We start from the raw sequence: 24,025 nt of genomic DNA, 5'->3' as shown, positions 1-24,025 counted from the left end.
GAAGCATAATGTTTCAAGCCCCCAGGACTCCAGTGGGGTCTGATTGGCCAGAAATTTTTTTTTTTTTTTCTTCTTTCAATAACCAACCCCTACGTGTATGTGAAGGTGGTGAGAATGGAGAAAACTAGGGGTCTCCATCACGTTTCCATATTAGAAAACCTACGTGATACATCTTCACTACCTAACTCCAATATCTGTATTGAAGAAATCACTACTCTAGACTAGAAACAAAGACGAAGACTCTAGAGATTAATATAAAAAAATAAAATAAAAATTTGAAGGTTCACAATATAATTTTTTTAAAATATTGAATCATATAACATCCTAGTTGAGTGGCATACAATTAGAATAAATATCAAATAATATAAAGAACTTTCAAATAAACACATAATTTTCCGATCATCCTCATAATTTTCCTAATCATCCCCGTAATCGGAATTGTTATCCTTAGAATCCCCATAATCGTAATTATTGCCTTGATCACTCTCATAATTGTTCTCCTGATAATTTATGTAATTGTTGTCCTGAGTATCCTCGTAATTGTTCTCTTGATCATCCCTATAGTTGTAATTATGATCGTGATTACCCCCGTAGTGATTCTCCTGATAATCCCCATAATTGTTGTGCTGGTTATCCCCATAGATGTTTTCCTCATAATCCCCGTAGTTGTTATTATTGTCCTGATTACCACCGTAATGGTTACCCACATTGCTTCTGTAACTGTTTTCCTGATTATCCCCATAGTCGTAATTGTTGCCCTGATCACCCCCGTAGTTCTCTTGATAATCTTCGTAATTATTTTCTTGATTATTGTAATTGTTGTCCTGATTAACCCCGTAGTTGTTCTCCTGATAATTCTCATAATTATTTTGTTGATTCCCTCTGTAGTCGTAATTGTTGCCCTGATCACCCCTGTAGTTGTTCTCCTGATAATTCCCGTAATTGTTGTCTTGATTATCCATGTAATCGTAAACGTTGCCCTGATCATCTCGGTAGCCGTTGTCCTGATAATCTCCATCATTGTTGTCCTGATCATCTCCATAATCGTAATCGTTACCCTGATCACTCCCGTAGTTGTTCTCCTGATAATCTCGATAGTCATAATCATGGTTCTGATGAACCTTGTAGTTGCTCCCCTTATAAGTCCTGTAGTTGTTACTATTGCTCTGATCACCTCCGTAATTGTCTTGATTATCTTGATCATCAATATCATTGGCATCGTTGCTGCTCAAATCACTCCCATAGTTGTCTTGATTATCTTGATCATCAATATCATTGGCCTGAGTAGTTGCGATACGATAATTAGTACCTCTACTTGTACTCCCATATTGTCGCTGTGGAATTGGCTCTCCAAATGCGAAAGAGAAGTCAACAAAGCCTTGCTTTTCCCCGGAGGAAGTCACAGCTGGATACCGGACCGCCTGAGAAGCGGTCCCGTTACGTGATGTCATGTCGAAGAGGCGTTTGACGGAGACACAGACTCCGCCGACGTGTTTGTCACCTAAGATTCGAGTGCAATAAAAGTTGATGTTGAGGTAGAGGAGGTTGTTTTGGAGAGATGGGTTATGGAGTCTGAAATCCATGCGAGTGTTCTTCCATTTGGGATTTGTCTCTCTTTCGTAATCCACTGAGGTCCTGAACTCCGACTTATGGCCCGTTGAAGGGCCGCCGGTGATGGAGATGACGGCGTAGACCTTCATCTTGCCGAAGAACCTGATGTCTCTTAGGTTTTTTGCTGAAATGTTGGTGATGACTAAAGGCTTGAAGTGTTCCATCTTTCGAAGAGAATTGAGAGAACTACAGAGAGGGCAAAGTGCCAAATGTTGGATTTATAAGGTGAACAGGCTTTAAAAAAAACATTAAACAAAGACTTGGTGAAAGAAAATATAATATTATTATAATGATTATTATTATTTTATTATATATACGTAGCATGCAGACCACAGTAGATGACCATGTTTCAATATTCTTTAACTCAAACAAACTGAAAAAGAAAATTACAAGCACCCCATAAAATTAGCAGTAAATAATAAATCAAAAGAACACAATACATTAAAAACTAAAAATCACCGCCATCACCATACCAACCATGGTAACCAGCCGCATCAGACGCCATATCCCCTATCAACATCCCACCGATGAGTCCACCCACCAACCCCGCACCCAACCTGAACCTATTGTTCGTCGGTGCCTGTTGAGGTTGTTGCATTGGCGGATATCCATACCCTTGTGCCATAGGCGGGTATCCCGCTGGTAGTGGATATTTGTATCCACTCGATGCAGGAGTTGGGTGTCCTACACAACCGCTAGATGTAGGATACCCGTACCCTCATGCTCTCAGTGCAGGTGGAGAGTACCCTGCAGGCGGAGGAGGGTAGCCTGATGGCGGGTAGAACCCCGCCACTAATGAGGGGTACGGTTCTGTTTGCACTGGATACATATTACTACTATAAGTGTCATTTTTATAAACCGCTCCGAATTTGTAAGCAAACTTTAGTTCGCCTTTGGTTGCCGGAGGGCTTCGCAACGGGATACTCGGCCGAGACGGGGGACTTGCTATCTCCGGCATTGTTGAGGAGCCCTTTGACAGGCACGTGGACTTCTCCGACATCTTTGTCACCAAGGAGGGTCCGCTCGTGGCGGAGCATAAAGATGAGATTCAAACCGTTCATTTGAATGGCACCGTCATCGATGGTGAACTTTCTGGGGGTAGTTCCAGGAGGGAGTGGACCCACCATCCTTGTCGACCGGAGTTTTTTGGTGAGTACATGGATTGCCGGAGATAGCGACGGAGACGTAGACATCCATCTTGGAGAAGTGGCCGACTGTCTTTGAGGCCTTTAGCCCAGACTATTGTTATCTCTAACTGTCTCTCCATTTTTACTTGAATTATGACGAACCACATTTGGAGATTGACCACACTATGGTTGATTTATACGTGAACAATGAGAGTTGACTTTGGAGCTATTTAGACTATAGAGATTTGACCTGAAATTTGGAGTTTTATGCTCCCATTCCATTTTATTGATCTACTATTCCATTTTGAAATGTCTCAAAATGATACTATTATTTAAAAAGTCAAAGTAAAAAATATTTGATTTTTTAAAATTATCTCTTTTGAGTAATTATTAATATATTTTAAAAAAATTAAGAAATAGAGACATTAGTAAAAAAATGTTAAAATTCCTAGAAAGTACCAGTAAATTGAGACAGAAGGAGTATCAAATTATAGAGAGTTGAATTTATGAGTACTGTGTGTTTTGTGTGTTAATTTTTGTTTTTTTTTTTTTTTAAACAAAAAAATCTAATTAAATTCAGAAGTACTCGAAGGACAATCATCAAAATTCTATAAGACAAATTCTACAAACAATATTATTGACAGAGGACAATTCATGGATCGGCTATAATTTCGGGCTGAGCCCAACCTACCCCACATTGTGGCCCCAAAATTAAATCAATATTCAACATTATGAATTTATGAACTGCCTCTTGAATTGACTCAAACAAAGCAAGTTGTTAGTTGATTTCCTTTTTTTAAACTTCCCCAGCCAAAAAAATTATAAAGATTCCATTTTTGTTAAAATTCTATTGTGTGAGGACATATCTTCTTATGAAAGTGAGCTGTGTACTCCTATTCAAGAGAAAATTATGTTCAATCGCATAATTTTCACTTCAAAAAAATTGGAATTGAATTTACTATTTTAACAAATAAAAAAAAAATGTTTTATTTTACATGAGAATGAGTGAGAGATGTCTCGACCTTACTTGGACCAACTAAGGCTATAAGAAATATGAATAAGCCTAAAAACAAATAGAAGAATTACATAGTCGGATTATATAAGATTCCCAGATGTATACCATCAATAAATTTTGCAAAATTTTATCAGTTCATATATATTTTGTATTTAGTTCTATAATCTATTTGTGTGTTTTTTTAACATAACTGAAAAGAGTATATTCAACAAGGGAAGGAAGGAAGTAACAAAACAGAGTTAAGTAAGTACAAGGAATAAGTGCAAGGGAAGTTGATCCCTTCTTTTTGCAGTTTCACTTTGGTTATAAAAACTTTATTTCCCCCAAAAGTTGGTACTTTGTTCACAGACATGGGTTTGGTTTCCCTATTTATTTTGTTTCCCAACTTTTCTGTTTTTACGCTTCTACTTTTGATCATTGAGATGGGTTTAAGGCTAAGAAAACCTCAATCCGATGTATTCTTTGAAGGTCTCTCTTTCTCATGCACTCACAAATTTTTTTTTTTACTTATTTGAGAGTATTGGAAAAAATAAAGTGGATAAAATCGAATTTTATTTTATATTGACATGTTGAAGTAAATGTTGATTTGGGTTCATTTTGGTTTGATGATTTTCTTTTAGGAAGAGATATTCCACTATCACACTACTCCTTCAAAATTCAGTCATTTTCATCGCTTTCCAAAACTTCGATAGAGAAATACAGTTCAGATAAGTTTGAAGCTGGTGATTACAAATGGCATCTATCTATATATATTTTTATGTTCATACAACTCTTCTTCCCTAATTCACCCTTTTGAGATTTTTTTTAATGAAACAAAAATTTAAAAACTTTTAATTCTGATCAATAATTTGACAAATTTGGCACATCAAATTTTGGCAGGAAATTATCTATTTACCCAAATGGGAACAAGGATAGAGATGGGCAAGGCCATGTTTCCATATCTTTGACATTGGTGGATGCAAGTTCTCTCCTTGCTGGTTGGGAGGTTAAAGCCATTGTCAATTTTTTTGTATTTGATCAAGTTGGGGACAAGTATTATACACTCTCAGGTTTACATGTCTTAAATTACTTCATTATACACTTCATATATATTTTAGTTGTACAATTTTTTGTGTTTGTTTTGTGATTCATTTTATAATTTAACTAATGTAATGATGCAGCCCGAAAAGCAAGGTGCTTCCATGCAATGCAAACAGAATTGGGAGTACCAAAGTTCATCGATCTAGAAGTGTTTAGTGATTCTTCAAATGGGTACCTTGTCAATGACACTTGCGTGTTTGGAATCGACATTTTTATTCTCAAACAAATATGCAAAGGAGAGTACTTGTCAATGGTGAAAGAAATCGTGACTGGTAGTTATATATGGAACATTAAATCATTTCCAACCTTAAACCTTTTTTTGATCAGCAAAGAAAAAGGAACTTTATTGATGAATTATAAGATAATAACATCAATAAAAAAGAAGAGAAAGATGAGTGGAAAAAATATCATAACGAACCAAATCAATCCCAACTTGGTTGGCACCGATAAGACCGCCCATCATATGCTAACACACCATCAAGAGTTGGTGACTAACCAACCACAAACACCGAAGCCAACCTCACCCAAGCAGAAGAAAACCAAAACTAAACCAAAAAAAGCAACCCAAAACTAACAAACAGATAGAAAAACAAGACAATCAAAAAAAGAAAAACTGCTGCAGCAGGCCAGAGCAAAACAAACAACAAACCATAGCAGCAGAACAGGAGCAGAACACCATCAATCCATAGCATCAGCAGCTATCACAAAACACAGTAGCAGGTAGATCACATTTCCAACTTAAACCTTGATCGATACGAGTCTGAGGCATTCATTATTGGAGATCATAAATGGTATGTATGAAACTCTATCTTTCCCCTTTCAAATCCAGAAGTAAAAAGAAGTTTTAAAAAAAAAAAATTTATCATAAAAGTTGCAAGAAAATGAAGATTGTGGTGTCATTCATTTAAAAAAAAAATTATGAAATTGTATAATCACGATTATCAGAATAATATTATGTTGATGCATTATGGACACACTACAAAAAATTTACTTTTTTGCGACAGTAAAATACAGTCGCAAATACCCAAAACGTCGTCTCAAAAGCTTTTTTGCGACGGCAACTGGTTTTTAGCGACAGTAAGGGGGGGTCGCAACAAAAGGGGTTGCTAAAGGCCTTTAGCAACGGTGTGACGCCGTCGCAAAATGTAGGCGACGGCAAAAATGCCTTTTAGCGATGGCAAAATACTGTCGCCATTAATGTATAAAAAATTGAAATTTTTGATACGGCACTGTGGTGTCGTCGCTAAAATGGTTATTTGCGACGGCAAAAATACCTTGTGGAAATGAAGATGGGAAGGGAAATAGTATTTCAATGTTTCTATGTTTGGACCAAACAACTCTTCCACCTAATACTAGGCTCTTTGTCAAATTTGTCCTTCATGTCACAACCCAAACTCCAACCAAATCAGATGACTTTGAATTTAAAGGTGAGATTTATCTACTATGTAATGAATTTTTTATGTTCTATAGAGTTAATTTTGAGTTTGGTTTTTGTTTTATTGAAGTTGAGAATCATTTTGGACCATCATGCTTGGCTTGGGGGGCAGAGAAGTTCATGTCAATTGTTAAACTCAACGACCCAAAGAAGGGTTACTTGGTGGGCGACACTTGCATCGTCGAAGCAAATGTTACTTTTGATTGGAGAAGTGACCACACCATCTTAATTAAGAATTGTTCTTCTCATTTCTTTTTAATGTATGTAAATTATAATTAACATGAACTCCTACCCTAACTAGCTCGGCTAAATTAAGTCGGAGCTAATTTTAGAGAGTTTTGTTAGGAATATTGTGACCAAAATATATGTATTTTAATACAGCAATACTAAGTACTAAAAATATTCAGAATTGTAAATTTGTGGTTGGAATTTATTTTAGGTATGACTCACACTATATTCATTTTAAATTTACACAGTACATTTAAATTTTGATTAAAATTTTGAATACAATATTTTTATTTATTTATTAATGAGGGATACTATTAGCACCTTCATTAATTATTTTAGACTCTCCATTTTTTAGTTTTTTTTGTTTTTTATTACAATAATGACGTCAAATGAAATTACTAAAAAAGACATCAGTAGTTTTGGGACATCCTATCTCACAATTAAGCCCACACACCCACTATACCATGAGTTAGGGTTTTTGAAAGCATCCACCTCCATCACCTTCCATCAATCTTCTCAAAATTCCACCTTCAAAATCTACCCACCCTCAAAACCTTGAAAACCTTTTGGCGGCAATATTTCGGCGGTAACAATGGCAACTATTTGTTTACCTACACTTCTCTAGCAATAATAATGACTGAAAGTTTTTCCGGCAACCACACAATTCCATGAGGCGAAAGGAATACAATAATAAAAACTCAAAGGAGATTCATATATTTGATGGTATTCTTAGCTCATAAGAAATTAGCCTTATAAGGGTAAATTTCTTTAAAAAAAATGGCAAAAATAATAAAAATTGTTCATTATTTTTTTGGAGCTGAACTCTCGAACATATGACCTAAAATTGGGAACACAAACCCAAATATTGTTTATTTGTTCGGGAACATGTAACCAAATATTTCTTATTTGTTTTAGAACAGATAACCGAAACTCGTGGAGATTGCAGAACCTACAAAAGAGAAATTTTGAATCAACAACAAAAAAACCTTACATTTCTTTTCTCAGGTCATGAATAGGTATGTGGAGATGAAGTAGTAATCATCTTTGTAAGTTTCATTAGGGCTTTTAGGAGAGAGACTTTTTACGGTGTGAGGGTGTGCATTCAATTAAATGGGTGGAATTCTTTCATAAGAATAATTTTGGTATTATTTAGGGAGAGAAAAGAAATTTTAAAAATTTTAGAATTTATAAATAGGGCTCCAAAAAAATAAGAAGTCTAAAATAATTGATAGAGTGTTAATAACAGCACTCTTATTAATATATGTACTAAGCTTTATATGTTAAGTATCAAATTAAACTCATGTGGGACCCTAAAAAAAAGGTATGCACTTTGAAAATACACCAAAGTCTTATCAAAATTGCTTCAAGTAAAAGGTGGTGGAAATAGAAAAATTCTATCTAATCATAATTTTTATTCAAAAAAAAAAATGATTACAGCTTCAATATAGGGTGTATTTAAATTTAGTGTAGTGTGAATTAAGTCAAAATAAATTTTATTTACACATTTAAAATATAAAATTTCATTTAAATAAAAATTCTAAATATGTGATATTAAAGAGAAGGGCAATAAGTTTGGTGTGTTAGCCATTGCCAATGGACCATAGCCCAATTCTCCTTTTCCCATTCCTGTACCATGTTTTTATTTGTTGGGCTTGTTAGGCCCATTACCTCGAAAACATTTTATTGCCATTGTTAGAGGAAAGCTTAGAGCATTAGCAGTGGACATGTTAGTCCATCTATTAATGTCAGCTGTTAAATTTTAGCCAGTCAATTTCACTTTAAGCTTTATAGTGGAGCAGCTAAGGACAATATTAGTGTCAGATGTTAAATAGTGTATTAACTGCAGCTAGTGTTTTAGCCAGCGAGGAAGAGAGAGGAAAGTGTCATGGGATAATGTCTGACCGGTCGTCTCTCCGAACATCCGGACCTTCAAGAAAAAAAAATTGCAAAGTTTTTTTTGGGCGGCCGGATGATTTTATGGCTGGCCGGCTTATTACCAAGCAAAGATGCATTGACAAAACGAAAAAGAGAAAGAGGGACTGACAGTGCAGTGGGATGGGGTGGGGTGGAGGCCCACTGCACTTTTCAATTATTTTATATTTTATTTATTATATATATATATATATATTCTTAACAAATACCTTAACACATCCATTGTATCACTATTCACTCACTAAATTAACAAATTCTTAACACACATTTTTAAGTCCTATTTTTATCACTTTTTATCATATAACACATTTTAACACACATTTTTAATACATCCATTGTGGGATGCTCTCATGCAGTACGCTACATGACATCAAGTATTTAAATTTGTAATCATCCAAACCGTACCTTTCCGTCAGATCAAAGAGCAAATGAGAAAAGATCCACCATCTTCCTTCAGTTCACGATTCAGATTTAACACAAAAATCATATGCGCTCCACAAGATGAGAGAGTACTAAAGCATTTTAATTAGGGTAACACCCAATCTCTTCAATAACTGCCCACGAAGAAAACCTCCGCGCAATTTTGAACTTTCTTCTCCACCACTTTTCTTTCTGTTTCTTTTTCCTCCATTCTAAAATTCTAAAAATCACATATATATATATATATATATATATATATATATATATATATATATATGGGGGGGTTCAAGGTTAGGAAGGTGATTAGAGAGGCAAAACTATGTTAATGGTCCATTAATGGTGGAAGTGGCTGGAGAATGAGTAGCAGCGACTATCTGGGAGTTGGAGAGTGTGTAGTTGGGTGAGGGTGAAACAAGTGGCTTAAGAAGAAATGTCTGGCAATACCAAAATAGGCAGCATCTCCCCCAAATCTCCAAAATTCCTCTCTTTGGACTTTGGGAAATAGGTCCTGTTTATAAGCTTTTCTTTGGTACCAAGAGGACACTAAGTGGCCAAATAGAGAGAAGACATGTGTCTCTAAGGATCACATAGAATATTCTGCCTTGAGCCACCAGACTGAAAGTGCTACGTGTCCCTCTGCATGTACTGTGTATTACTTATTTGCCTCCGCAACTACCTTTTTTAGCCTCAGCAAGTGTAGTTGCGACGAGAGTGTTTGGCGCTGTAACTCCCTTTTGAGCCTCAGCAAGTGTAGTTGTAGCGAGAGTGTTTGCCTCTGCACTTGCCTTCTCAACTTGAACCTCAGCAAGTGCACTTGCAGCGGTGAACCTTGCCGCTGCACTTGCCTTCTCAGTTCTATTTGGCCAGTACATGCATTCTCAAGACTCCATTACCCTACTATTAACTATGTTCGTGCTCACCTCAGCGAAGCCTCCATTCTTAGCCACCTAACCACAAACTCCCCAGCTTCCCAAGGTGAAAGCCACAGCCAAGCTTGCTATCAGCCATGTTGTGCCTTAGTACCAAGCCCAAGGGGGCTTCCTTAGTCCTGCATGTGTGACTAAGGCAGGTCCATGACCTGGGTAATGGAAAGGGAGTCCCACATGCTCAAGCTACCCTGCTCTCATCTTCGTAGGATCGCCGCGGTAAACAAGTATCTCTGGGCCTACTATCAGCTCCAAACAATAAGTCTTGGGGCCTGCTATCAGCGCCAAGTTAAATGAACTTTGGGGTCTGCTATCAGCCCTAGGCTAGTAATGCCTTGGGGCCTGCTATCAGCAGCAAGTATTAGCCTCTACTTGCAGAGGGAAACCTCTCTCAAAAGCTACTATCACCTTGGTAAGATATTCCCTCTGCAACTTAGTTACTGCGGTCGTAGTTGCTGTGGTAACCATTTCCAGCGATGAGTTTAGACGGCAAGACCGACAATATTAGAGATAGCAGCGCCGACAGAATGCCTCCGCAACTTGGCCGCTGTAAGTACTACCTCTACAACTTAGTTACTTCGATTTTCTCCTTCCATCAACAACTCTAGATGGTTGTGGTACCGACATTACTTCAGATGGTGGCGGCACCGACGTTACTTGGAATGGCGACGCTGAGGTAAAGTGCCTCCATGACTTGGCTGCCGCAAGTGTCCTCTCTGCGACTTAGTTGCTTCGGCTTTCTCTTTTCCTCAGCAACTTCAGATGGCAGCTGAACCGATATTATTGGGTACTGGTGGCGCTAGGGCAAAGTGCCTCAGTAACTTGACTGCCGCAAGTGTTCCCTTCACAGCTTGACCGTTACATGTGTTGTCTCTGCAACTTCATTTAGGCATTTTCTTTCGTGGAGTTCATTTGGACCCTTTGCGGATCGGACCTGCTTCGGCCCACTGCTAGTCCACTTCCCTTAGGTTTTGGCCCATGCTCCTCCAGTCATTCTTGGTCGCCTTAAAGGAGCGACCCCAGCGGAAGAAGAGAATGAAAAGGGTCATTGGCTAGACACTTGACTGTTGGGCAGCTAGGTCAAGTCTCTTTCTTCTCTCTCCGTCAACAATCCTCCGAATCGTGACTTCCATCATCTTCACTCCTCAATATCGACATTGATTCCATTGCAGATGACAAAGATTTCATTCTCAGTCAGAATCTCCCAATTCCTTTATTCCTCAATTCTGATTTCAAAACCTAGCCTAGGGAGTGGACCTACCATCCTTGTCAACCAGAGTTTTTTGGTGAGTACGAGGATTGCCGGAGATAGCGACGGAGACGAAGATGTCCATCTTGGAGAAATGGCCGATGTCTTTGAGGCCTTTAGTTAAGACTATTGCTATCTCTAACTGTCTCTGCTCCATTTTTACTTGAATTATGACGACCACATTTGGAGATTGACCACACTATGGTTGATTTATACTTGAATTATGACGACTACATTTGGAGATTGACCACACTATGGTCGATTTATAAGTGAATTATGAGAGTCGACTTTGGAGATGTTTAGACTATAGAGATTTGACTCGAAATTTGGAGTTTTATGCTCTCCATTTTGTTTTGTTGGTCCACTATTCTATTTTGAGATATCTCAAAATTATAATATTATTTGAAAAGTCAAAATAAAAAATATTTAATTTTTCAAAATTATTCCTTTTAGTAATTATAAATAATTCGAAAAAAAATTTAAAATAGAGACATTAGTAAAAAAAAATATTTTAAAATTTAAATTTAAGTATAATGATTACATGTTCCTTTTTAAAAGAGACTAGTAAATTGAGATGAAGGGAGTATCAAATTATAAAGAGTTGACTGTGCGAGTAATGTATGCTTTGTGTATTAATTGTTTTTTTTTTAAAAAAAAAATCTAATTAAATTCAAAATTATTGGAAGGATAATCATTAAAATTCTATAAGACAATTTCTACGAAAAATATTATTGACAGAGGACAATTCATGGATCGGCCATAATTTCAGGCTGAGCCCAACCTACCACCCACGTTGTGGCCCCAAAATTAAATCAATTTTCAACATTATGAATTGAATAATCCTTAGTAGCTCGAAATTCACTGGCTCGAAGTGGCTCGAAACCCAAAATGACGTCGTTTTGAGTTTTTTTTTTTCCTTTTTTTTCTTGCTTTCGAATACAGAGAGACAGAAAAGAGAGAGAAAATGAGAAAAAGGAAGATAGAAGAGCAAGAGAGAAGAGGCGAGAGAGAGAGAGAATGAGAAAAGATGGTGCTGGCGGAGAAGAAGATGGTGATGGAAGAGGAGGAAGAGAAGGAAGATCTGTGTGTGTATACACAGATCTATGTATACACACATAGCAGACGATGATGGCGGCGAATCTACCGTTGGTTCTCTTGCCTCTATTCTCTTTACTTTTTTTCTTTTTTTTTTTTCTTTTCTAGTGGATCTGGATCTGAAGATGTTGATGATGATGTTGTGTTGTTGGATTTTTTTTTTTTTTCAGATTCGACAATTTAATTTTTTTTTTTTTTTGTGATTGTTTGTTGTTATTGATGAATGTATGATGTTGTGTAGTTGAATTTTTTTTTTCCATATTCGACAAAAATTATGATGTTGTGTTGTTGATGAATGTGTTGTTGTTGTTGTTGTGTTGATGAATGTGTTGTTGTTGTTGTGTTGATGAATGCTCTGTTTCTCCTCTAGCCTCTCTGTTTCTCCTCTAGCCTCTCTGTTTTAGAGAGCAAAGAGAAAGAAAGAAAGAAAAAAAATCAAAATGGCGTTGTTTTGGACTAGGGCCATTCGAGCCGTCTTGGTTTCGAGCTACCAAACGGGACTATTATGAATTTATGAACTTGTCATGACCCAAACCTGCCCTTATAGGTTTAGCATCGTAACCGGCTAGTAATCCTAGGATTACCGAAGGCCTCTGAGACAGGTCAACATAATATTAGGGGCTAGCGGAAGCAAATAACAATATACAATGTCCATTGAGCTATGCAGACTTATATGAGACAGAAAAATTTTAAACTTCATATCCATACATATACACATCATATATATATATATATATATAAGCTAGACAAAAAGGGGCTTAGCCCTATTTAAAAAAAAATACACAAAGTCTTGTCTAGCTGAATAGGAAAACAAAACTTCAACTTATGCATTTAGCCATAACCACTAGACATGTCTGGAACCTCCACGGGAGGCACATAGGTTGGCTGTCAAAGACTAATTCCAAGCACCTCTAAGCTTGGTCACGCCCTGATCACCTACATACATACATATAAACCGTGAGCTGATGCCCAGTGAATAATAATAGAGTAAAAGGTTTAATGAATGATGTCCATCACAGAGTCAGAAATCAGATTCTTATGCATATTCAGATTCCAAAATAGAAACAGGTTTATATACATATTCATAATCATTTTCATATTCAGATTTTGCATATAATCATACGTGGTACATCCATTAGCGTTAACAAATCCGATGTCCCATAAAGGGATGGCCTTGAAGGCATTCCGATGACTCATGTGCACAAAGACGTTTTCGATGACCCATAAAGGGACACATATCATATGATGCTAAGGATGGCACAAATAACTTTCAAAATCTTGGACAGTCATTCATTCATTCAAAACATAGCATAGCATTTCATGTCATAATGTTCAGAAAATATTTAACATTGAACATAACTTTACAAAGTTATTACTCACAGATAATAGCAGAAGCAGGTCAGGCTAATCAAGCGGACAATAGCACGTGACCTACACAAACACATAATGTATACACATTGAAGCACAATATTACTTCCTTGATCAAACTTGACTTTCTTGTTTTCCGTCTAAATAATTTGAAGGTCCACTACGCTTATTCTTTCTTTAGTCAAATGAATCGGGTTCTTATTTCACAAACTCCTTTTATTACTAAATCATTCTTTTCTGAATAAACCAATTCTCACTTGGCTTCTTAATCAAGTACTACTAAGTTAATGACTTATACTTTTAATCAACTAATTAATGTTGATTGTTAACTTATTAATCTTTACTGAGCCATAAATCATGTCTAGAATGCCTTGAAAGGAGATGAGAATAAAAATGTGAACTAAATGCAATTTTTCAAAATATGTTGAAAATAGGGTCTTCACTCGAGTGGACTGTAAAATTTGAAAAACTTCTGGGAGCTCGATTTTCACGCTCAAGCGAGACTTTCCTTACTCGAGCGAACAATAAGAATTCTGAAATTTCCAGAATTGTAATTGAAGTTCATATTTGATATTCAAAGCCTCAAAACATGTATTTTTGATACACAAATATGAAGAACCATTGTATAATTTAGTGCGTGGGTAATTTTCTGACCACACTGCCCGCCTAGTAATCAGCTGGAGAGCATCGGCAGAATAGATGGCTTCAACAGACCTGTAACAAAAAGAAAAGGCTCCGACGGTGGCTCTTCCACCTGGGGGCACTCCGACGATCAAGTCAGTATATCTCTCAAAGATAATCAAGTGCTAAACTCACAAGCTTGAGTATAAAACTGCATACCTTAGACCCACGGGGGTGCCTCTCTTTTATAGTTTACTCAATCCAAGTCCTACTAGAAGCCTGACTTCTATGGACTCCAATTTAGTACTTACTTTGGATTCCTCGAGAGATAAAGATAAACTCCCTAAGAGCTTTATCCTTATCTTAGCAGAAGTCTTCTCTTTTCTCTAGGACTCTTGTCCATATCCAAGTTGAGTTCCCTCTTCATTCTAGGACTCTTGTCCCTTATCCACTTATCTCGGATTCCGATATCTTCGGAGTCAACCTCGGCCTATCCATGATAACCTCGGCATAACTACCACGACACGTGGCACGTCGGCTGACACGTCGGTGTCACCATGCCACGTGTTGGTACTCAGAAAATATATCTCCACAACTGCCCCCTAGGTTCTATTACCTCGGTATTCTGAGGTGATGGAACCTATATCTGTATTTTCTTCCAGTACCTCGGCGTAAGAACTCTTCGGCCGAGATCATTCATTTTAGGCCGACATATCTTTATCAGAGAATAGGAACTCAAACGAACTTCCCCACGCGCATGAGCTGTCATGCACCTCTTCACAACCATTCCCCTTACGTGTTCTATCTTCATTGGCCCGTGTCAGAGACACGCTTGTAAGCCGTCTTTCACCTGTCTGCGCCATCTGACGCATACGTTCCTCCAGGCACAATAAATGCCCTGTTTTGCCGCCGTTTCAAGTTTTTGATAAAACTTTTCTTTCCATCTTCATTTCTTTACTTTTGCATTCGATTTTCTGGCTCTCTCTCTCTCTCTAAACTTTCTCAAGCCCGCCATTGCTCTAGCTCCAAGCTCTGCAACCGTCTTCATTCTTTCGTTCCAGCGAAGCTTTCGTCGTCCCGTCTTGTCTGCAACCGTTGCCTTACCTCGGCGACTTCTATTCCGGCTTCATTCGTTCTGGTAAGCCTCTATTCCTCTTATTCCCAATTTCTTTTATGTGCTTTCGTTTACTTACTGCCATTATTGCACTGTTTAAACCTTTGATTTGCTGAACTATTCATCTGGATGCATCTATTCCATGATTTTACTCATATCTTGAACACTTGCACTGTTTTAATACTTTTCTTGCCACTGTTCTTGACCTTTTATTTCTGTGTTTCTTTTGTTTCTGAGAACCATACCTCTGTTCTTTGATTCTGAAACGTCATTCTTTGTTTCTTGTTTTCTATTTTTCCTTTCCAGATCTGTGCCTTTGATCTTCATCTTCATAGTTCTTAGGCTTGGGATTTGTTTGTAGAACTTTTAATTTAGGGAAAACTGAAACAAGCCGTACCAATACTCTCCTAGGTTTCTGTCGAGGTTCCAATAACCCTTTAACAATACCTTCTTTCTGAGACCTAGCCCTCTGATTTTAGGCCGACGTTATGGGTATGTGGAGACATAGGGTAGATACCCCGACCAAACTTGAGTACTTCAGGCGGGAGTTCTCAATTCCTGCCGATGTCCATCTGAGGCTGGCTGAAGATAATGACTCTATCATGCCTACCGAAAACACCATGCCTCTCCCTATTGTAGCCTTTACTGAGTGTGGACTTCGGCTTGCACTTAACGTTCTTTTTTGCGAGATTCTGTGTTATTATAGGTTGAACCCTATGCAACTTGCCATAAACTCTTATCGAGTGATTTTTGGTATTATCACCTTAGCCAGACAACAAAACATTAGAATCACTCTAACCGACATACAATATTGTTACACCATGTGCCCCCTTAACCTAAAGGAAAAAGGTTACGTCTACTACCTCAAGCCGAGGTCCACTGAATTCAAAATCGTAGCCGACCTTCCAGACTCCAACAAGGGGGCTGAGATGACTATTTCATTGTCTCTAAAAATTGGGAATTTGCCTCAGACGAAGATGTCCATCTATACCCTCTTCCTCGAACGGTTAAAGAGGGCAAGGGTAAGAGCCCAGTGTTATTTACTTAGTTGTTCCTTTTCAAGTCTTCAATATTTTATATGTTTCTAATGTCTGTTTCTTCTTGCAGACGTTCGCAAGCCAGCAAAAAACTTTCGCCAATCTTACGTTCCTAGCAAGGATCTCAAAAAGCTCCTGGACTTGCCTGTCCACAAAAGGAAAGCACCTCTCCTTCTGAACTTTATTCCGATATACAAATCTACACTGCCCGACGTCCCAAAAAGAAAGAAGAAGAGCCTATCTCCTCCCTCTGCTACCACTCTACAAATAGCATCAACATCTCGGGCTGACCAAGGGTCAACCTCTGATCCAGCCGACCAACCATCAACTTCAGCCCCATACGTAATCCCAATACCAGAAAGAAAACGTCGGCGACGACTTGTCAAAATTGCTGAGATGGGTCGCCCGAAGCCTGTTGCCCAAGATCTCCTAGCTGACCTTCCCACGGATGTTGACGCTCAACCGACGCAAACCATGCCCCCACCAAAGCTGAAGAGAGTTAAAAAGGCTCAGCCCAAGGCCAAAGCCACTGAGATTGAGGCTGAGGATGCTCTGCCCAACTCACAATTGGCTGAGAGTAAAAAAGCTGCTTCTACTTCTGCAAAAAGGTCTGCTAAGGCCCAGCCATCAGAATCCACCCAATCAAAGAAGCCGAGGTCATCATCTACGACGACCTCGGGTTCCAGAATACCAAAAGTCCCTTGGAGACCAGAGATTACTCTAGAAGATAAGCCAATCCTAGCCAGCGACAGTGCTGATGACATAAATGTCGGCGTGGCCCTAAGTACTGCTCTACTCCTCCCAGGAGATCTTGAGCGAAATGCCAAGATGAGTGAGTATGAGAACTACGCCTTTATGCTGCAACACTCTGTCCAAGTAAGTGCCTTTGTGTTGAAATCCATTTTCTCTCTTAATTTGTAAAATTTTGTAACAATTTGTGCCTTGTGTTCTTTCAGGCCATCCAACATGCCCACTCCATCTCCATGCAAGCTTTTGAAACAAGGGAGAGGTTGGCCGACATGAAGAGGGAGGTTTCTGCTCTTAAAAAGGAGAGCAAAACTCTTCAATTAAAAATGAAAAAACTGGAAGACCAGGCTGAGGTTGCCACCAAAGCCCAAACCCTAGCCGAAGAAAAGGCCGAGTCTGCCGAGGCAATTAAGAAGGTCGCCGAAGCTGAGAAGAAAGAGGTCGAGGACAAAAAGGCCCAAGCGGAAAAGGAACTTCAAGATGCTCTATCTACTAAAGATGCCGAAATCAAGGCGGCCGACGAAAAGGCCTACGCCTAGGATATGGCCGACGTTACTGAAGAGTATAAACTTCAAGTCAGGCAGGCATGCAACAGAGGCTTCTCCCTTGGTTGGATGGCCCTTGCCAAAAAACTAAACATTCCTGATGACTCGCCACTGCGCAAAGCCGATGCTATTCCTCTGCCGTTCCCCCTTCCTCCTCCATCAAGTCAACCTGGAGGAGAATCTGAATCTGAGTCTGAGGATGCCGATGAGGAAGAGGATGAGGCTTTGGTCAGAAAACCAAAGGATGCTGATGAGGCTAAGTCCCCTCCTCAGAATGAGCAAGTCCTTGACTTGACTCAAGATGAAGAAGGTGATGAGGTTATCCCTGAAGCTGTTCTTGACACTGTTCCAGCCGACATCCCTTCTGAGGTTAAGACTGTCGAACAAACTCTTCAGGAAATTGACGCCGAAATAGCGGCAGAGAAGGAGGCCGAGGTTGTATCTGATCTCCAAATCCAACAATCTAGAGGAGAAGACCCTTAGCTTTATGTTCTTCTTTTGCTTACTTGTATTTTCTTTTTTCCTTTATCTTTTTCTGAACAATGTAAGCTTTTGCGTGGCTGACGTGCCTCTCAATTTTGTAAATGTTAACTCAGCTTTCCTTTTCTTAACGCTTGAATCTTTGTCTTTTCTTTGATTGCTTCTGCGTGGTTTCTATACTTAGAATATTTTGCATGATTTACATACTTCTTTCCTTCCTTGTCCAATCTTCTCGGGGTTACATATCTCGGGTGTAATAACTACAAGCTTTATTTCAGCAAGATACTGACCTGCAATCTTTTCATAAGTTTCAACAAGTGTAAAACATATACTATTCAATGTCAACTTTGCAAACTTTTTCTTAAGTTTCAACAAGTACTTTCAACAAGTAATTTCAACAAGTACTTTGCAAACAGTGATCTCGGTCTAACCTACTTGTAAATTGCTACAAATTTCAGTAAGTGTTAACATATACTGTAAATTTTTCTTAAGTTATGACAATGATCTACTTGTAAATTGCTACAAATTTCAACAAGTGTTTAAACAATATACTTAGCTTTTACCTCAACCTGTAAATTGCTGCAAATTTCAACAGATGATCACATGTCAGCTTAACGTTATCTTGTAAATTGCTACAAATTTCAACAAGTGTTAAGCATCTTCTTTGGTTAGACCAACCTGTAGATTGCTATAAGTGTGCAAACTATAACCTCGGTTTCACTTCGACTTGTAAATTGCTATAAATTTCAACAAGTGAAGAGAAACAGTAATCTCGGCTTAATTTCAACTTGTAAATTGCTACAAATTTCAACAAGTGAAGATAAGGAATCAGCTTAATTCCAACTTGTAAATTGCTACAAATTTCAACAAGTGAATTAAGGAATAATCTTGGCTTAACTTCGACTTGTAAATTGCTACAAATTTCAACAAGTGAAGATAAGGAATCAGCTTAATTCCAACTTGTAAATTGCTACAAATTTCAACAAGTGAATTAAGGAATAATCTCGGCTTAACTTCGACTTGTAAATTGCTACAAATTTCAACAAGTGAAGATAAGGAATCAGCTTAATTCCAACTTGTAAATTGCTACAAATTTCAACAAGTGAATTAAGGAATCAGCTTAATTCCAACTTGTAAATTGCTACAAATTTCAACAAGTGAATTAAGGAATAATCTCGGCTTAACTTCGACTTGTAAATTGCTACAAATTTTAACAAGTGAATTAAGGAATCAGCTTAATTCCAACTTGTAAATTGCTACAAATTTCAACAAGTGAATTAAGGAATAATCTCGGCTTAACTTCGACTTGTAAATTGCTACAAATTTCAACAAGTGAAGATAAGGAATCAGCTTAATTCCAACTTGTAAATTGCTACAAATTTCAACAAGTGAAAATAAGGAATCAGCTTAATTCCAACTTGTAAATTGCTACAAATTTCAACAAGTGAATTAAGTATCTCTGTCTTCTCTCTGCCCCCAATGTGAACCTGAGTTCTACTTGGGTTCTCATTATTCATGTCTCAAAAATACCAATCGTATGTGTTTTAAAGAAATCGGGAAAAGATTTTATTGATGACATCGGCCAAAAATTCTGCACATCTAATGATATAAGAATTTCAAATTACAAGTGTTCCAAGGTCTTGGCAGTGCTTTGCCCTCGTTATCTTCAAGCCGATAAGCTCCATTGCCTAATACCGAAGTAATTCTGTAGGGTCCTTCCCAGTTTGGGCCAAGCTTGCCCTCTCTGGGATCTTTCTTATTGCCGATGACTTTTCTTAGGACTAGGTCGCCGACTTGAAAATCTCTTGGATTGACCTTCTTGTTGTAAGTTCTAGCAAGCTGTTGTTGGTACACTGCGAGCTGAAATGCAGTTTTCTCTCTTCGTTCTTCCAAAAGATCCAGATCTCGGGCTAAGATTATATCATTGGTGCCATTCTCTACTCCCTGGGCTCTGATCCCTGGGATGCCGATCTCTAATGAGATGACTGCTTCTGTGCCATAAGCCATGGCAAAGGGGGATTCCCCTGTTGATCTTCTCGGCGTAGTCCGATATACCCAAAGTACGTTGGGCAACTCGTCTACCCACTTTCCTTTTGCTGCCTGCAACCTCTTCTTTATTCCATCCAAAATTACTTTGTTGGATGCTTCTGCTTGCCCATTACTTTGGGGAAAACTTGGTGTTAAAAAGTAATTCTTGATCTTGAATTTCGCACAAAAGTTCTTAATGAGTTTGCTGTCAAACTGTGTTCCGTTGTCGGCAACTATTGCTCTTGGAATCCCAAATCTGGTGATGATGTTTCTCCATATAAAGTTCATGACATCCACATCTCGGATTTTGGCAAGAGGTTCTGCCTCTATCCACTTTGTAAAGTAATCTACTGCCACCAGCAAGTATTTTCTCTGCCCAGTTGCCTGGGGAAGTTTCCTAACCAGATCCATGCCCCATTGGACAAACGGCCAAGGGCTGGATACTGGGTTTAGGTCAGCAGCTGGCTGATGTATCAAAGGTGCAAACTTTTGGCATTGTTCACACTTCTTTATGTAGGCTTCAGCATCCTTCTGCATGTAGGGCCACCAATACCCCTGGGTAATGGCCTTGTGGGCTAATGATCTGCCCCCAGCATGGCTTCCACAAATTCCTTCATGAATTTCATACAGGAAATCTTCAACCTGCAAAGGGTGTACGCACCTTAAAAGTGGTCCAGTGAAGGACCTTCTGTAGAGGTGTCCATCTTCTGTCAGACAGAAGCTTGCCGATTTCAGTCTGACTTTGTGTGCTTCTTTACGATCTTCTGGCAGCTTTCCTTCTTTCAGGAATGCAACAATTGCATCCATCCAGCTTGGCCCCATGTCCACACGCATTGCTTCCTGTTCTGTGCTCTTTGGTTCTATGCTCGGGCCCGACATATAGTCGATCATAATTGTCCTTGTTTTTCCAGTCTGCATTGAACTTGCCAGGTTTGCCAACGCGTCGGCGTGGGTGTTGTCATCTCGGCTAACTTGGAGTAGTCGACAGTTTTGAAATAGGGCTGCCAATCTAATGACCTCTTTTGCATATGCCGACATCCTTTCGTCCCTGGCTGTAAATTCACCTGTGGACTGGTTAACAATAAGTTGTAAATCACAAAAAACTATTACCTCATCTGCTTCTACTGCTGCTGCCAGTTTTAGCCCTGCAATTAATGTTTCGTATTCCGCTTCATTGTTTGAGGCCTTGAACCCCAAACGGATGGACGGTTCTATTATTTCTCCATCTGGAGATATCAGCAGTACTCCTGCCCCCGCTCCTTGTCGGTTCGAACTTCCATCGACGAACAATCTGAATGAATCGCCGATGTAGATGTTGCAGGGTCTGAGTTTTTTCTTTCTTTGTTCTTTTGCCCTAGGCTGGGATTCTTTTTGCTTGCTGGGACAATGCTCATCCTGGCTCAACGGAGCCCGATGTTCGATGGTTTCGGGTGTGAATTCTGCCATGAAGTCGGCCAAAACTTGGCCTTTAATTACTGTTCTTGGCCTGAACTCCAGGTCATACTGGCCCAGGGCTACTGCCCATCTTGCTATCCTTCCTGTTAAGTCTCCTTGTTACGACAAGGACTTCAGTGGGTGCTCTGTTAGGACCACAATTTTGTGCGCCTGAAAGTAATGGTTCAACTTCTTTGAAGCCATTACTAAGGCTAGCATTAATTTCTCCAGTGGTAGATACCTTGTTTCTGCATCGGCCAAGGTTTTACTAACATAATAAGCAGCCTTTTGCTCCCCTTTTTCTTCTCGGATTAGTACTGTACTTACTGCGTGTTCTGAAACTGCCAAGTACAAAAACAGTTCTTCCCCTGGTTCTGGATTGGAAAGAACCGGAGTTGTGGTCAAGTACTTCTTTAGGTCGGTTAAAGCGGCTTCGCATTCTTCTATCCACAAAAAGTCTGTGGCTTTTTTCACCAAGTTGAAGAAGGGTCTGCATTTATCTAAGCTTCTGCTGATGAACCTGTTTAGGGCTGCGGCCCTTCCAGTAAGCATCTGAACCTGCTTTGCCGATGTTGGGCTCTTCAGCTCTAGGATGGCCTTGATTTGGTCTAGACTGGCCTCAATGCCCTTTCTTGTTACCAGATACCCTAAAAATTTACCTGATCCAACTCCAAACGCGCACTTTGATGCGTTGAGTCGGAGCCAGTATGTTTTAAGTATATCAAAGACTTCTTTTAGGTCGGCAAGATGACCCTTAGATTCCTTGGTCTTCATGACCATGTCATCGATGTAGACTTCTACCGTTTTGCCAATCAGGTGCTTGAACATCTTTGTTACTAACCTTTGGTAAATTGCTCCTGCGTTTTTCAACCCAAAAGGCATTATCTTGTAACAGTACAAGCCTTTAGGGGTGATGAACGCGGTCTTCTCCTCGTCTGGAGGGTACATGGCAATCTGGTGGTACCCTCTGTATGCATCCAAAAAACTCATCCTTTCGTGCCCTGAAGTTGCATCTACTAGCTGGTCAATCTTGGGCAGAGGAAAGCTGTCTTTGGGGCAGGCTTTGTTGAGGCTGGTAAAGTCTACACAGACCCTCCATTTGCCGTTCTTCTTTTTCACTACTACTGTGTTGGACAGCCATGTCGGGTAGTGAACTTCTCAGATGGCCCTGGCCTCCAGAAGTTTGTCTACTTCTTCTTCTACTGCTTCGACGTGCATCAACGTCAGTCTTCTGGCTCGTTGAATCACAGGTTTTGCCGACCTGTCGACATTCAGTCTGTGGCAAGTGACCTCGGGGTCAATTCCAGGTATCTCGTAAGGTGTCCAGGCGAGCACCTCAATGTTGGCTCTCAAAAAATCTTCCAGTTCTCTTTCCTCTTCTTCGGCTAAGCCTGAGCCGAGAAGAAAGAAGCGTTCTTCGTCGCCCTCCTGGACAAGGATTTTCTTTAGTGTCTCATCACTCTTTTCGGTTGGCTCCTTGCCGACATCTTCTAGGACCTCCATGTCCTCGTCTTCAATCTCTGCCTCTTTTGGCTTTCGAATGCTGCAAGTAGTCTTCATTGCTGCCATGGAGCAAGTTTTTGCCTGCAGTTGATCTCCTCTGACTTCTTCAGTCCCATGCTCTGTTGGGAACCGTAGTAGTTGATGCAGTGTTGAGGGAACTGCCCCCATTGCATGCAACTATGGTCTTCCAAAGATGATGTTATATGGCGAGGGTGTGTCAATCACCATAAATTCTGTCTTGATCTTTTTAGTACCAGCTTGTGCTTCCACGCTTGCTGCGCCTAGTGGCCATGTCGGCGTTCCATTGAAGCCGACCATAGGGTTGCTGGATTGTTCCAAGTCGTCAGGGTGAAGGCCCAGCTCCTTGTAACATCTGACGTACATGATGTCACAAGAGCTGTCTTGATCTATCAGGATGCGTTTCACTTGGCATTCCCTAACCTGGAGGGATACTACCAAGGCATCATTATGCGGATGCTGGACCAACTCCAGGCGGCTTCAGTGAAAGTTATCATCGGTCCTTGGCATTCTTCAGGCCGAGGTCTTTTGTATCCGACCTGGTTCACGTGCTGCAGGTGTTTTACTTTTTGGGTTTCTCCCTGAATGTCGCTCGTTCACCTTTGAGTGGATTACATTAACCACCCGTGGTCCTCCTGCCTGTGGTTGCTGTGCTGGGAGAGGCGGTGCTGCTGGTGCTTGAGGCAATCTTGCCTGTTCTTCTCTTGTCCTGGCCTCATCAACAAGGTCCCTCAGATGGCCTTGCCTTACTAGGTCTTCTAAGTGTGCTTTTAAGGCTCTGCAACCCTGAGTTGGGTGTCCTTCTTCATTATGGTAAGCGCAGCGCCTACCAACGTTTCTTCCCATAAATTCCCCTGGTGCTCTTGCCGGTGCCCTGAAATAGGGTTGATTTCGTATTTGGTCCAGGACTTTATGGATAGGGATTCGGAACACCGTCGTCACTGCCTGTTTACCCTTCAATTATGTTTCTTGTTTGGTCGGCCCGTTGGTACCTCGGCCTCGCTTTGGCGAG

At 39.6% G+C, this 24,025-nt stretch overlaps 1 protein-coding gene and 1 pseudogene across 1 annotated transcript; both read right to left on the bottom strand.

Annotated features, from left to right (window-relative positions):
- Window positions 1-296: 296 nt before the first annotated feature.
- LOC114286305 (uncharacterized) lies at window positions 297-1,968 on the bottom strand. Its single transcript, XM_028229457.2, has one exon. The coding sequence runs from the start codon at window positions 1,773-1,775 to the stop codon at window positions 417-419; it is 1,359 nt and encodes a 452-aa protein (XP_028085258.2). The 5' UTR covers window positions 1,776-1,968; the 3' UTR covers window positions 297-416.
- LOC114286286 (protein SRC2 homolog) lies at window positions 1,951-11,180 on the bottom strand (annotated as a pseudogene).
- Window positions 11,181-24,025: the final 12,845 nt, after the last annotated feature.

This window comes from Camellia sinensis, chromosome 14 (assembly GCF_055761805.1).
Source record: "Camellia sinensis isolate YWXY chromosome 14, ASM5576180v1, whole genome shotgun sequence".
NCBI classification, from domain to species: Eukaryota; Viridiplantae; Streptophyta; class Magnoliopsida; order Ericales; family Theaceae; genus Camellia; species Camellia sinensis.
The sequence above is the reverse complement of the archived record's forward strand: the minus strand, read 5'-3'. Positions and strand labels throughout refer to the sequence as shown.